Source organism: Populus trichocarpa, chromosome 1 (genome assembly GCF_000002775.5).
Source record: "Populus trichocarpa isolate Nisqually-1 chromosome 1, P.trichocarpa_v4.1, whole genome shotgun sequence".
Classification (NCBI taxonomy): Eukaryota; Viridiplantae; Streptophyta; class Magnoliopsida; order Malpighiales; family Salicaceae; genus Populus; species Populus trichocarpa.
Genome location: NC_037285.2, coordinates 1,233,481 through 1,248,626, shown reverse-complemented (window position 1 = coordinate 1,248,626; position 15,146 = coordinate 1,233,481). Strand labels below are relative to the sequence as shown.

Here is a 15,146-nt window from a genome sequence, read left to right as displayed (position 1 = left end):
GGTCAGGTTTTAAAGTTAGCATCAATTCCAATGGCGGGAAATGGAAAAGGCTTCTAAGTACTCTTTTCAGTAATTTTAACAAATAATCTCCAAACTTTGATTCTTTTGTTTTGCTTGTAATGGAGAAGTATTTGGTTCCAGCAGAAGAAAACCCTAGAAGACCTACTCGATTGTATCAATGGAAGAGAAGTTTAATCGAATTGAATGGCAGATTAGAGTCAAAGTACCGCCATGACCTCTCTGCTCTGCTCTTGCAATCCTACTCTCAGGTCTCAATTTCCCCTCTCTTTTTTACCAAATTTTAAGCTCTTATTTTTGTATTTTTAGGGTTTTTTCTTTTTTGTTCTGTAAAGATTGGAGCTTTTCCGCACTTGTATCATACAATTGGAGGTGGAGATGCAGCAATTCCTTGTCAAACTAATGTATGCTATTATTCTCAATCTCCATTTTTTTTTTATTGTTGTGATTATAATTATTTGACCTAATTTTATTTCAGCAGTTGAATTCGAGGGGTTTGGCCTCTGACTCGACTCGCCAATTCGCTATAAACAAGTCAGTTAGTGTATCTATCTTATCATTTTATTATTTATTTTTCAGAATATTAGTAACTCATTTTGTGATTTTTTTTTTCTTTTTTACAGGCAAGGCGTATCTGCCCTGGAGTTTGACAATAAGGTGAATGCTTTAATCACCATGCATATTTTGAATTGTTAAATATTATTTCTTGTTTCTTGGTTTTTAACTTGTTTACGACTCAGAAGTTGTCTGATTTTTGAAACATTATGCACAGTTTCATTTGTTGTTATTTTTTTCCTTTTATTCCTAAGCTTCGTTTGTAATTTTTGTGAATATGTATTCCAGGGAATTTATTTAGTATCAGTGACGAAATCAGGGTGCTTGACAGTGCATGACTTTGAATCACTTTATTGTCAGGCTAATGATTCATTTCCATGTAAGATCCACTTCGAGCTTGCTATGTATTTTTTCTTTTAAATATTCTTTTAAATATTCTTTTGGGATATGTAGTTCTGGAAGTCTGTGATACCTGACAGTTATATGTGTTTGTGGTGAATCATACCCTGTTAGCTCTCCTAATAGGGACTAGTTTGGAGTCTTTTATAGCCGCGTGTGTATGGTGAGGTGTCATGTTCTTTCCATACTGACTGTTTTTTTATTTAATTTTTCTATCAGGCTTTGGCAAAGATGAAAGAAAGTGTGAAGATGAAAGTAAACATGTCTTGCACAATTCTTTGGGCCGACAACTAGACTCGGTTCGCTGGAATCTTGCCAACCAAGATGAGGTTTGTTGGAATTGTTTATTCATTTCAACAATCATAGCAGGGAATTGTTGCCAGATACTGACCTCTAGAATGTAGTTTGACTTGCGTTCAGAACTTAAAGATTAGTGTCTGCAACTTACATTCTTTTTTTGTGATAGTTATGTAGGGGGATGAGCTGGAAAATGGCATAGGAATCATTGTGGAAAACATTCAATATTAGTTGGAATTATATTTGGGCATATGAGATATTAAAAGAAGCAGGAAATAACACTCACAAAACAAACGAACCTGTGTGATTATTTGGATTTTGCAGGTTTACAATTTCTAATCATTTTCTCAAGGGTGGGTGTGGAAAATGTCATATATTTGCAGTGCACTTTGTATTAAAATATACTTGACAGGATGATCAATTAAATTAGCGTTCACAAAAAGTATCAACACATCTGTTTAATGATTCTAGCATGGGAACCATTAATCACTTTGTTGATTGCATCTGCTGTTTATGCAGTTATAACCTTAATTTCGTCATGATTTTTTTGCTGATAAATTTTTCCTTGTTTTTGTAGGTCGCTTGCACATCTATGAAAACTAATGAAGTACAAATTTTTGATATTGGTTACATTTCTTCTGAACCAGTTGAAGTAAGATCTTTTCCTTTATCATCTCATCTTTTCCTTTTCCATATTTCTACCACTATATTTTTGTGTAGTAGATAGATGGTTCTCAGGTTTCATTTTTTAACTGTAATAATGAAATTGGAAACACAACAGAGGAAACTTGGTTCCAGGACTGGCAGTTTGGTGTGGCTAGAATTATTTGTCGGAGAATCAGGATTGGTAAGAGAAGCTTTGGAAAGTTGAAACTAAAAGAATGAGGTCTTCATTTCTGGCAGTAGATGCTTAGAAGTGTTAAAGCATTATTGGTGCTCTTTTGATTAAATTCTTTTGATCAACGTAGGCACCATTGGATGACGTGATTAGCTAAATTAGGTTCCTGGTACCAAATGGGCTACCTAATTTGTTTAGCTGAACCAGGTTCCTGGTTCCAAATGGGCCTACCTAGTTTCTTTTCTAACTTTTCTGGGTTGAGGCAGGTTTTTGATTCCTGTCATTATTTTTCTTTTTGAATTTTCATTCACGTTTTTATTGTTCTGTTAACATCCTATATTTTCAATGCCATGATGATAATTTCATTTACTCTTAATCCAGGTTTTAAAAACAAGGCGTGCTGTCACTGTTCATGGGTCTGACATTCATAAAGGTCTAACAGATATTGCTTTCACTTCAGAATCAAGGTAGGTGCAGAAAAGGGGGGTAACTTTCGGTCAGTAAAACCAATTTTCATGCCAGACTTCAATGCTGGATTTCTGAAAGATAGCATATAATCTACAAAGTATCAATGGGAGACTGCATTAGTCATCCAAGTCTATAAGTAACTCAGAAAATGGCTTATTTCTACCTTAAAGTTTGAACCAACTTAGAATTCTTTGATAAAAATGGAGTAAGAATTGTATGTTCTCTGCTCTGGATTCTTTACAGCCAAATAATCTCAATCTCCTGTTTGCCTTCAGTATTGTTTTTCCTTGCTCGGCAAGGAATGATGATTTAAATGTGTTGTGCTTTAAATGTAGGTTAATTGCTTCTGATACAAATGGTGGAGTCAATGTATGGGATAGAAGAATGAGTGCACTTCCATGTCTTGAGCTTACATCTAATTCCCGTAGTACCCTTAACAGTATCAAGTTAAATGTGGAAAATCAGGTTAGCACCTACTTCAATTGTTTCCTTGGGAAGTGATATATGCACTTTTTTCGTCCTTGAAATGAAGTTTTACATCACTGCTTAACTTACATAAAAACTAAAATTTTTCCTAGGGCCCTCTGTACATCTAAGTGCTTTTCATAGCAGCATATTTTCAGGACCTCAGTTTGCCTCAAGAGTGGATGAGAAAGACTACCAATTGAGATATTAATTACAATGCTAGCTTATTGTGTGATACCTGCAGTTAAATTTGCATTAGTTCATCAAATATAAGATGTCAAGGAAATCTTTTAATGACTATCCTCTTTATGGGATTCAATGGTTTTCCTAGTTTTGTTGTGGTATTCTGCTTCTTGGAGGACACCTTACATTAGAGTTCCCTTTTCAAATGATTTTTGCTTGCTGGGGGTCACCTTATTATTCATCCTTACTATTCCTCTATGATAATAAATTCTTGTTTTCATTGAAAAAAATGCAAATTACTCGTTGCATGAAACATTTGTTGTACATGCAAATTTCACCTATCTTTTGGTGGAGCATGATAGAAGCAAATTCTTCACTGCAGATGGTTTTCGGGGCTGGTCGGCATGGAATAGTTTATATGTGGGATCTCCGTGGAGGAAGAGCTCCTTCTGCTTTTCAAATTCATAAAGAGGTTAGTAGCTGGGCTTGTATCTTGACATGCTAACTCGAAACTCAGTTTTGTGATGTTGGAACTGGAATGGCTAGTGGACAAATTGCAAATCATGGTTGTTATTTTAGATAATACGAGTATATAACCATGAATCTATACTGTTTTGTCCTGCTAAACAATGTTCAATAGTATTTCTGGCCCCAACACTGGTTTGTCATTGCAGTTTGTTTGAGCTAGGCATTTGACACGATTCGATGTGGGCATCAAGAAATTATTTAGAACAATAACATGAAAAAATTGAATTATCTTTGGTTTTTGATGTCCATACAACATTGACTTTTGTCCAATCAGATGTGCCATCCACCTGTAACGTCTTGGAAGTTATCATCAATGCTTGAGAGAATAGGATCTTTGAAGGTATGTGTGACTGCTCTGGTGTCACTTTTCATCATGTGAATTCACTATTTATGGATTTCAGACCAAAGTGATAATGAATAAAAGTTTGACATAAATGGCGTTAACTGTTGAAGAATAGGTTATAAAATAATAATATATTGAACAGGGTTCATGCTCAATCGTGTTTTGCTTGTTTATATTGCATTCCTAACCGCTGATCCCATTCATTTTGCAGGCACAATCAGATATTGTCTCCAAAGAAGTGCACTCCATTGATTTTGATCCATCTTGCCCGTATCAGTTGGCATTCCATCTTGATGATGGTTGGTAGGTCAGAAACACAAGTGCTTTTCTTTTCCTCACTCTTCCTATGTATCTATTTCTCTCCACTCTGTGAATTTTCAATTCAATCATAGTTTCTCAGTAGTTTGTCCTAAAAATTCTGTTGGTAGTCTGCATTTTCATGTGCATATATGCAAATCATCTTAAATCAAATTATGCATTACGTATTTTCTCATCCTAATAGTTAAGGTCATTTAAACTGTCGTTGTTGTTTTGGAAGTTTGAACCTTAAAATTTCTATTGATGACCTATGGGTGACAAGCAGTCTGCATAACCAATGTGGAGAAAGTGTTCTAATTTAATTTTGACCTTCCAGTTATTCACATGATGCAGGTCGGGCATTTTAGATATTTACAATTTCCAAGTTACGCATGTTCATTGCCCTCCCCCAGCTTGGTTGTAAGTAATTTTGGCACATGCAAAATTGCAGTATATGTTGATAATTAGAATTGCTAATTGCGTTCCCTAATTGAAAATGTACTTCTTGTTGACTTGGAGTGATTAGGAATGGGTCCTTCACTGATCTGTTGTCCTTGAGAAAACCATCATGGCTAGCGACACATTCAGTAAGATGCCTCAACCCTCTGTTTACCTGGTTGCGCTTGGTTTATTTATGTCATTGTGTAATACGTGTGATGTCAGCTTGATGTGTGAATTTGCTGTCTTTAGACCAAAAAGTGCTGTTATACTCTAGAATATTGTGCTAGCTGTTTATGATTGGCCTGTAAATTTCTTTGCTTCTTTAAATTTAATCCCTTGCTCTATGAAAATGGTAATATTTTTTAATAGGACGGCCAAAAGAGTGCAATCTTTGATTTTGGTTAGAAAATTTAAAAAAAAATGCTGAAAATCTGAGACTTGGAACGATAGTAAGAAATAATAAGGCAATATTTATGTGATTTGCACATCAATGCTTGGAGTAGACTGGTTCATGTTAAAGATACGCATGAAACAGTTATCTCAAATTTCCCCGGTCAGTTCAAATGCAGTAACATTTGCAAAAGGAACAAAAAGGAAGAACCTTTTTGTGATTTCGTTCATTGTGAAATATGTTTGCAGTGCACATCATTGATTAGGTGTTAATTTATTAAGCTTGTGGCCTGCGCCATTATAGCAGCATATTCAGTAAAATATATTCATGTACATTTCATGAAACAGACTTGAATTCCAGTAATGAAGAAACATCCGTTTGAGAACTAAAATTGGGAAGGTTATCAGTCTGCACCTTTTGGTGACCATTCCTGTAGGCCACTTAAGCAAGCTGTGTCGAGCTAAGCTTTGATCTTAAAGGATCTGTTTCATCATTCTCACTCCAGGCTTCATTTGTATAGTTTTCCTGATTCGGTTTTTTGAAGTCACAAGAGTTCTTAAATTGAGTTTTCTGCTCATTAATTATTTTGACAACTCGATGCTTGTTTCATCTAGTCATAACCCAAATTTATTCCGCTCAAATCTGGTTTTCAAACTCTTCCAATCTTGAACTGTGGAATTCAAGTTGTATCTCTTAATGCAGATCTATGTGGTTGGATCATCAACTGACAATGGCATCCATCTTTTAGATTTCTATCCTGATCCCAGCTCTCCTTGCCACGTGGACTACAGGTAAGGGATCCTTTCAAAAGCAAAGTTTTGTGCTTTTCCGAAAAAAAAATTTAGGGTAACATCTAATCCCTGATCTTTCCTGTCGTGGTGGACTAACATATGTCCAAATATCATCGATGCAATTAAGAATATATAAATGTAGTCAATACATGTTTGATGTTTCCCTTACATTTATTTGTGCTTGCAAAAACAACGGTCTAGCCATTTTCATTTCCCACCCCAAACGTATCTCTCTCGCATTTGTCATCCGCTCTCTTTGTATTTGTTGGTTTGCTATATTTCAAATTCTGTTGCCCTAATTATACGCACTGCAGTCCCATTGAGGACGCAGAGAGGCCATCCAGGGTGAACAGAAGAAACAAGCAAAATAGGTTTATTCCATTGTCTGAAGGTGTTACTGCGTGCGCCGCCCATCCCCTCAACGGCACCATCATAGCTGGAACCCAGGTTTGTAGTTTTGGATCATCTCCCTTGACAGTCTTATTCTATGCATTTTAGAAAATTACTGTAGGGCTGTTTTACATAGCTTTTATTGGCAACTTTTCCCATCACCATTATATTTCCTACATACTAAATTTTGAAAATAATTGGTTTCAGCTTTCATCTTTGCTGGTTGTATCCCAACAGAAGCATTCTGAAGTCGATTAGAAGAGATAAAAGGAGTGAGATGGAGAACATCTTCACTCTTTTAGGGGAACTCAAGAATTTATCATCCTTGTATTGCTCTTTTTTTTTTTCCTGGTGTAATTGTAACATTTTTATCTTGAATTTATAAATTTAATATAAATCCAGAATTGAATTCAAAATAAACATCTCAATCTCTCATTTAAATCCAGAAAAGATTTACAACGAAAACGAATCCCAAAGCTACCATAACATGAAATCCAAACAGAGACAGACATGACACTCTGAAACCTAATATCAGTAGCTAAGTTGATTAAGCTCTCTCCCCTCTAATTCTACGGGCGAGCTGAATATCTTTAGGCATGATAGTGACCCTCTTAGCATGAATAGCACACAAGTTGGTGTCCTCAAACAACCCAACAAGGTATGCCTCTGCTGCCTCTTGAAGTGCTGCTACTGCGCTGCTTTGGAACCTCAAGTCTGTCTTGAAATCTTGGGCTATTTCTCTCACCAGCCTCTGAAATGGTAGCTTTCTTATCAACAGCTCTGTGCTCTTCTGGTACTTCCTTATTTCTCTCAAGGCCACCGTTCCTGGCCTGAATCGGTGGGGCTTCTTCACTCCTCCGGTGGCTGGAGCTGACTTCCTGGCAGCCTTGGTCGCTAGCTGTTTCCTTGGGGCTTTCCCCCCGGTGGATTTTCTTGCTGTCTGCTTTGTGCGGGCCATTGGTTGATCGGGAATCTGTTTGTTTCTCGAGAAAATGAGGGGGAAATTAGGGTTTTGATTGTTTTGGTGGGAAGCGAATGGAGGCTCTGACGCTTTTTATAGGAAAAAAACGAGAGGGAGAAGAGGAGAATGAAATGGGTTTCAGACCGTTGATTTTTATTTTATGGACGGCAAAGATGGAGATCCGGGTGGAGAGTGTAGTGAACACTAGGATTGCTTGTTTTAGGCGGGCTCTCTTGAAATTCGAGAACCTTTTCTTTTCGGGGAAAGTTTTTGGACCGTGGATTTTGAAGAAATCGACGGTGGGCATCGTTTGCAGTAGCGTGACCAGGATCGCGATCCGTGGGCAATGTTCTCCCGGCAACAACATTGAATCTGTATGTACTTCACCTAAATAAAAGGTCGAGAAAATAAAAATTAAAAGATATGGAATCAATGTAGAAAATGTGTTACAAATAGGTAATGATTTCAAAGTTAACACAAAAAGTCTAATTTAGTCTTCAAAATTTATAAATTATACATATTCAGTCCCTCAATGTTTTTTCAATTTTATTTTATTATAATAATTTATTTTTGTTATTTTTTAGTCTCTTGTTTGAGAGATGAGAAGAAGATTGCCAAATTCCAACAGTAAAGAGAGAAAAACAATATCAACATTCATTTTGACCATCAAAATAATAGATTTTGGTGTCAAAGAATTCTCTTTAGTGATGAGAGTTTTAGTCAGGTGTTTTTGTGCTTTGAAATTATCTAAAAAAATTGATATGATTCCGAAAAGATTTTTTGTTTCAGGTTAATTTGGTTTTTTGTGTGGTTTTTTAAGGATATTTATGGGTTTGTCAAGATATTTAGACTATTTTTTAGGTGTTCTGAGTTAAAAATAAATTGAAAAATAAATTTTTAAATAAACAAGTATAAAATTTATTTTTCCAGCCATCACAATAATTAAAATCTATAAAATACAACAACTTGTAATCTATTTTTTTTTCCTTTCAAAAAAACAATGAGGCGATGAGTTGTGGTGGGAGCCTATACGTTCCAACTGCAGACAAGTTCCATTAACCATATTCACCTGTCACTTTACAGATAATAGCGATTGATCTTACAGATCTTTATTCGCATGATTGTGTATGTGTCAAACTGATGCTTCTATCCTATCCAAGTGATAAACTAATTCCAATGCCCATTCTGCATGAAACAGCTTGATGAAGTGGACATGAGAATGACAATATCTGAGGAACTCTCAGTTTATGGGAGGCTGCGAAAGATCTTTCGCTGGAAGGCTGTGGAAGACATTGGGATTCCTGGTTTTCAAAGCAAAAAACTAGGGGTGAGAAAAAAACCCAAGAAACCGAGTAAACTGAGAAAAAAAACAATCAAAAAAACTGTACCGAAAAAAAAACCGATTAAACCGATTATTTTTTTTGTTAAAATTTTCGGTTTGGTTCGGTTTCGGTTTACGAAACCGGAAAAACCCCAACCGAACCGAACCGGTTCGGTTTAAGGGGCAGTATAAATACAGAAAAAAAAAACACTCAGTAATTTCTAAAACCTAATTAACCTAGATTCTCTCCTCTCTAGCGACTCCTTGCAGCCGCTCCCTCATTCCTCACAGCCGCACCTCACAATCCACACTCTCACTCACTCTGTAACAAAATCAAGCTAATCCATCTTCGATTCTTCATCCATATCCCTCTCTGGCTCTCCCATACCATCTTTATCTTCAAAACAAACAACCTAGCCAGTCACCCACATCCCTCTCCCACACGGCCACGAGTCGCACGACACACACCACACCGGCACACCGAATCTCCAAAGTCCAAATCTAGCAAATCAGTATCTCCCTCTTTCACACCCAAACTTGAATCGCGTCCCAACTCACACCAGGTATGATTATTTTTTTTCTATCAATCTCTGTTTTTATTTTTTTTTAACATATGCTTTATGATTCTGTATATTTTTGGTATATCCTTACAAAAAAATCAATGTTTGAGCATTCTGTGTATTTTTTGTTGATTTTTATAACTATGCCATTTTTCCTATTATTTTTTCAAATTGTGCTACCTTGTCATTTTTTCTTGTTGTGTGACAAAAAAAACAAACTCTGTGTTTGAAGGGAAAACATAATCAACCTGCAGGCTGGTTTGAGACCATAAAGTCTGTTCTGTTGCTGCCTCAAGTTGCCTTTCACACCCGAAATTGAATCGTGTCCTAACTCGCACAGGTATGATTTCTTTTTTCTGTCAATCTCTGTTTTTATTTTTTTCCTTTTTATTTAGTTTCTTGGTTCTTTTAGTTTGTTTTTGTGTTTTGTTTCCCTGTTCTTTGTCAATCATTTTGTGTTGTTTGTTGCTGCAGTGTGTTACTCTGTTTTATGTTTTATTATTATTTTTTCTTCAAAATTAGGGTGTATTAGTATCCGGGAGTTGCATAATGTTTTTCTTTTGTTGCTGTTTCCTGATTGTTTGTTGATTTCTCATCATATGTCTCTTCACAGCATTGAAATTGCTATTGGATTTTTCTGGTTGCCATCTTTGTTATTTTTTAAGGTAGATGTTATTTTCTTCATGCTGTTGTTTACAGTTCAAGTTCTGGAAAAGCATTGTGTGATTTCCTCTTTTGTTTTGATGTTGGTTGGAAGGAAAAGATATAGATGTTGTGAAATTGGTTATGTTTGGCAGCATGTTTCATTGTGCACAGACATTGTTAGGATTGTCTTCAAAACTGGTTTCTATGACTAAGAATCTGTTGCTTTTATAATATAGGATGTAAATTTGTTCTTATTTCATCTCGAAATAGATTGTTAATCAGAATTTCAAGGACAATTTGATGGTTGGCAGATGGCAGTGAACTTAGGATTGGTTGGCAGTGAACTTAAGCTTGACAGATGTTTTGGCTGATATTACTTTTCATTTTGTTTTTTTTTTTTGCCTGACATTTAAGTTTCTATTAGTTTGATCTTGAAACTTACGAAAACCTTGAGTCAGGTAATTTTTTTTTAATAAACTTGCACCTTTTATTTTGTAATTTATTAATTAAATTGTTTGCAATCATTTAACATGTCTAATTTTTTATTTTGTAGAATTTGGTGGAAAGTTACATTTAGTAACGGATGATAATTAGTTCAAAAGTTACTTTGATTGTAAAAAACTACCTTTTATTTTTACATATTCTAATTTATTTTATCATGTTATAATTTTAGATCTTGATTTTCAGGTTTTGATGTCAATGGTATTACGGAATCAAAGTGCAATGTTCTTGTCATCGTGATGTGCTTTTTGATTGGGATGATGTGCACAATGAAGATTTATATATTTTGCATGAAGTGTTTTATTTTTTATGGCAATGTTATTTGTTGTTTTTTTTAAGCCCTTTTGAAGGCAAGCTTTGTAATTTAAATTTTAATTTGGTGTATGTGTTATTTAAACTTTGATGCATGAGGAGTCCAAACTCCAAAACACAAATATTAGAAAGACTTGCAACATATTAAACACAATATTAGCACAAATAATTTAATATAAATGAATATTTAGTGACAAAAAATATTAAATATATTATATAATTTAGTGACAAAAAATATTAAATATATTATATAATTTTGTGACAAAATTAGATAATATTTACATTAATTACAAGCCTATTAGAAAGCCCATCAGAAAACCCATCAGAAAACCCAAAAGCCCAAAAAATAATAATGCAGGTTTTTCGGTTTTTCTGTTAAAAAACCGAACCGAACCGAAACCGGTCGGTTTGAACCGGTTTCGGTTTGAATTTTTAAGTTTTTTAAAATTTGATTTTGGTTAGTTTTTTGGTTAAAAACCGAACCGAACCGGTTTTGCTCACCCCTACAAAAAACCAACCCGAACCGATCAGATTCGGGTTGAAATTTTTAAAAATTAAAAATTTTAATTTGGTTAGATTTTTAATCCAAACCGAACTGAAATACAAACACCCCTAAAATGCATAAATTGAAAGTATTATTTTTCATTAGACTAAATCTTTGTTTATTTTTGTTGTGTCGTGTGAGAACGTAGTATGTGTTTTGTCTCAATTATATATTTAAAAATATTTGGTTAATCAACACACATCAAAATTTTGCACGGATTACATTGAAAAATTTCTTAGAGTTTTGGTTAGGAAAAAACTATAATTTATAACTTTTTTTAAATTACAACAACAAAAACTACAATAATATCTAAATCATACTAATGAAAACTATGTGTGCTTGATAGTACAATTACAAGTACTTTTTATTTTAAAAAAACATATTAAATTAATAATTTTAGATATTTTAATTCCTAGGATCTCAAAACCATGGGGAAGTATCATTTTGATACTTTTCCAATGAAAATTATTTTAAAAAGCACATGAAATTAATGCAATGTCAAGATGGTGTCTAAATGGGCTGATTTGATCCAATTTAAAGTAAAAGGCCTATCTTGAAACAATATAACCACATGAAATGCAATGCTAAATAGTGTCTAAATGGGTTGATCTGATGCAATTTAAAGTAAAAGGCCTATATTGTCACAATACAATAATAGAAGGACCACACATGTTCTTGGTTTGCGCAAGTTTAGAAACATCTAACAACTATATCTGTCTTTAGCAAAGCTAGGGTCTTTATTTGTGAAACAAGACAAACTTCATGCATTGATGATTTATTATTACATAAAGATCCCCTCTAGGCCTCACCTTGGATTAATATATGTATTAGCTGTACATTTATTCTTCATATTATTGACCAATTAGTAGGTGTTAATTTGATAGAAGAAAACATAATCAAAACCCCTGCAAATTTTGTCTGAATATCATCAATCTCTCGAGCAAGAACTTATGCCTGATTCAAGGGTTTTGTATAGTATCTACCTTCTAATGCTTAGGAGTTAGGACTGGAACGATTGATTCCTCAGATTATGGGCCGGATTTTATTATTATTGTTATTATCTGGTTTAATTAATTCAGTGAATCTGTTGATCTAAAAAGGTTTTTAACAATACGATTGATCATTTTAATAAAAATAATTCATCACTGATCGGAAGAGTGATCTAGAAACCAGACTGATCTTCTTCAAATTGAGTCTGGCATACTCTCACCTTGAGTATTACTCAACATGGCTTCCTTTTTCATAATGAAAAAGGGAGCCATGCTTCCTGCATATTGCTGCTCATGTGCTTGATGGTATCCTTCGACTATTTTAGTTGATTTCTTTATTCCTTTCAACACAGAGAAAAAGACACCAATGCCTTCTCTCTCTTGTTTTTTCTGAATGGCTAGGCTGTGAATGACTAGGAAATGGAAAAGGAAAGGTACTCTGCATATGTTCACAAACATGTATCTACAATCAAGTAATTAAACGTGTAATCTTTTTCTGAATTTCGAGGATTAAAGGCAAAAAAATCATTCATGCAGTCCCTCGACTTCTTATACTAGTCAAACCAAGCTCTTTACGAAGAACTTGATCAGATCAACTACTTATTTATTCTTAGTTAAAGTTGATCTCAGCCCCTTTATCCACTTTTGATCGAAACTTGCGTCCATGCTATATAGTGATCATCACACACACACACGTATATATAAATTAAAGAGGAAGTATTTAGGGGTTAAGTGGCATTGATCATTGGGTACTTGCATGTTATCCTGAAAATGATGTCTTGAAGTGTAATCCATTCTCTCATATTTAGTGACTGATCATCCCCATGCGCATGCATTAACATATATATCTTAACAGGAACGAAGCATGGGCAACCATGTTCTCCATCATACAAGCAAAAGAAATGCTTATGGGATCTTCTATTTAAAGGAGCGCAGATCAAATGAGTGTTTTCGTTACTGTATCAACTAGATGAGATAAAAAAAACATGTTTTTTCATCTTTCTTGTTTTGAAATAATTATAGAGATATATTTGTTTTATGTTTTTATCTCTACTTTTTATATCTCAAAATAAGCATGATTATACTTTATTATTTTAATCTCCGTCTCTGCATTTTTAAAACGCAAAACAAGCATAACTTGAAAGACATTCTAAAAGATAACTCACTACTCGTGTAAACATAAATTGAAATGTGAGTGATGGGAGTGCAATGACATTTGTTATTGTATGAGTTCACTTGAAAAAATATTAAATTTATGTTTTTTAATGTTATTTTTTAATAATTTTAATAGGTTAATATTAAAATTTTTTTAAAAATAAAAATATATTTTAATATATTTTCAAATAAAAAATACTTTTTATTCCAATATTAAACATACATGTAATTGTGATATTTAATATAATAAAATTATTTATATCACTCGCCAAGTCAACTCATAAGACTTTTATACATGGTTTTCATGCATGTACAGAATTTTCCAAAAGTAATTAATAATGCTGAATGTGATTAATTTCTTTTGATGGGACCTGCGTGCGTGATTTTGATTGCAGACATGAACATAATAGCATAATTAGTAACATCAAAGTCGAACCTTAGTCATGGAAGCTCTTTCTTTTCTTTTCCCTTCGCATTGTAACTTGTCAACATTACTAACTATTTTTCAACATATAGCTTTTGAATGTTGTAATTATAATTACTTGTCTCCTTGTTTAACAACATCTCACAAACTTCTTTTCTAACTTTGTTATCCGTCAAAACAAAGAAACCTAACTTGTGCGTGATTAGGTTCCAAACTTTCTTGTTTCATGATTTAGGTATGAATATGTTTTTCATGTCTAATATATTTTTAAAATATACCTAAATATAAAAACAAATAATCTTTAAAATGTGTGTTTCTTATTTACAATCTGTTTTTAAAATTGTTTTTCATCTAAAAAAATATCAAATTAATATATTTTTAGATTTTTTTGGATGTTTCTGATATGTTAAAGTTAACAATAAAAAATTATTTTTATAAAATACCCTGTTCTAAAATACTAAACACACTAACCTTTTCAAAATTTGTGGGCTTTTAAGAACTCACTATTTGATCATTGAGGTTCATAATCATGATGAAATGGTGTTGATTAATCAAGAGAAATAATGTTATGCACTTATGGCGGTCTTGATCAAACAAGAAGAACACCTTTTTTTTCTGGGCATGTGGGGGATGATCCACAAACCTTGCTAACTTTTTCATGGGGTGGTTGGCTCACAAAAGTTAATTTCAATAAACTAAATATTTTTATAAACAAAGTGGTTATGAAAAGGAACGAATTCCAAATTTAATTATACCACACTCCTACTTGGAATTCCATTTAATAAATATATAATATTTCTTAGTTGTTAAACTTTATACAAACTAACGTCTCAGTTACATGTTACAGGATATATATATATATATATATATATATATATATATATATATATATATATGAATTAAAATATTCTTTTTTAAAGTAGAAACAATATTTTTTAAAAAATTAATAGGGGGACTTGCATATTCTGTGGCGGGTATTTTTTTTAAATTTGCTAAGAAATAAAAAAAGGCTCATTTCTGTCCCCACTGTGGCACCAAACCTCACAAGATTGTCTGGAAGGTATTGGATATGTCTGTCCCCCACACACGACCCCGTGCCCAAAAACTGCGTTTGGACAGCTCAGAGTACCATTAACCATCAAGGGAAATTAACCCTAATATGATTTTTTTCTTGAGACTTGTTTGTTATTGCGTTGAAAATGCTTTTTTTTTTTTTTTTGTATATTTAGATTATTTTGATGCTGCGATGTCAAAAATTAATTTAAAAAATAAAAAAATATTATTTTAAAGCATTTTCATGTAAAAAACATTTTGAAAAACAACCATTATC

General features: G+C 33.5%; 2 protein-coding genes across 4 annotated transcripts; one reads left to right on the top strand and one right to left on the bottom strand.

Annotated features, from left to right (window-relative positions):
* Positions 1–71: 71 nt before the first annotated feature.
* LOC7496044 (uncharacterized) lies at positions 72–6,824 on the top strand. Of its 3 annotated transcripts, none has more exons than XM_024599161.2 (17): positions 72–269; positions 354–422; positions 500–552; positions 642–675; positions 862–952; positions 1,192–1,301; positions 1,847–1,921; positions 2,489–2,574; positions 2,911–3,040; positions 3,606–3,695; positions 4,026–4,091; positions 4,306–4,397; positions 4,746–4,811; positions 4,918–4,978; positions 5,926–6,014; positions 6,329–6,461; positions 6,612–6,824. In XM_024599161.2, the coding sequence occupies exons 1-17, from the start codon at positions 120–122 to the stop codon at positions 6,660–6,662; spliced, it is 1,446 nt and encodes a 481-aa protein (XP_024454929.1). In that variant the 5' UTR covers positions 72–119; the 3' UTR covers positions 6,663–6,824. The 3 variants fall into 3 exon arrangements, with proteins under 3 accessions (XP_024454929.1, XP_024454925.1, XP_024454933.1); XM_024599157.2 differs by having other exon boundaries at positions 497–552; XM_024599165.2 differs by lacking the exon at positions 354–422 and having other exon boundaries at positions 497–552.
* Positions 6,814–7,451, bottom strand: LOC18094306 (histone H3.2). Its single transcript, XM_024599171.2, has one exon. It carries the CDS (start codon positions 7,360–7,362, stop codon positions 6,952–6,954), a length of 411 nt encoding a protein of 136 aa, XP_024454939.1. The 5' UTR covers positions 7,363–7,451; the 3' UTR covers positions 6,814–6,951.
* Positions 7,452–15,146: the final 7,695 nt, after the last annotated feature.

What these genes read in the sequence shown, in the direction of transcription:
- LOC7496044 (XM_024599157.2), top strand. Translation starts at nt 120, where the DNA reads ATGGAGAAGTATTTGGTTCCAGCAGAAGAAAACCCTAGAAGACCTACT. An exon ending in CGCCAATTCGCTATAAACAA is followed by an intron (nt 553 to 641) that starts GTCAGTTAGTGT and finishes TCTTTTTTACAG; the next exon opens with GCAAGGCGTATCTGCCCTGG. An exon ending in CCTTGCCACGTGGACTACAG is followed by an intron (nt 6,015 to 6,328) that starts GTAAGGGATCCT and finishes TACGCACTGCAG; the next exon opens with TCCCATTGAGGACGCAGAGA.
- LOC18094306 (XM_024599171.2), bottom strand. Translation starts at nt 7,362, where the DNA reads ATGGCCCGCACAAAGCAGACAGCAAGAAAATCCACCGGGGGGAAAGCC.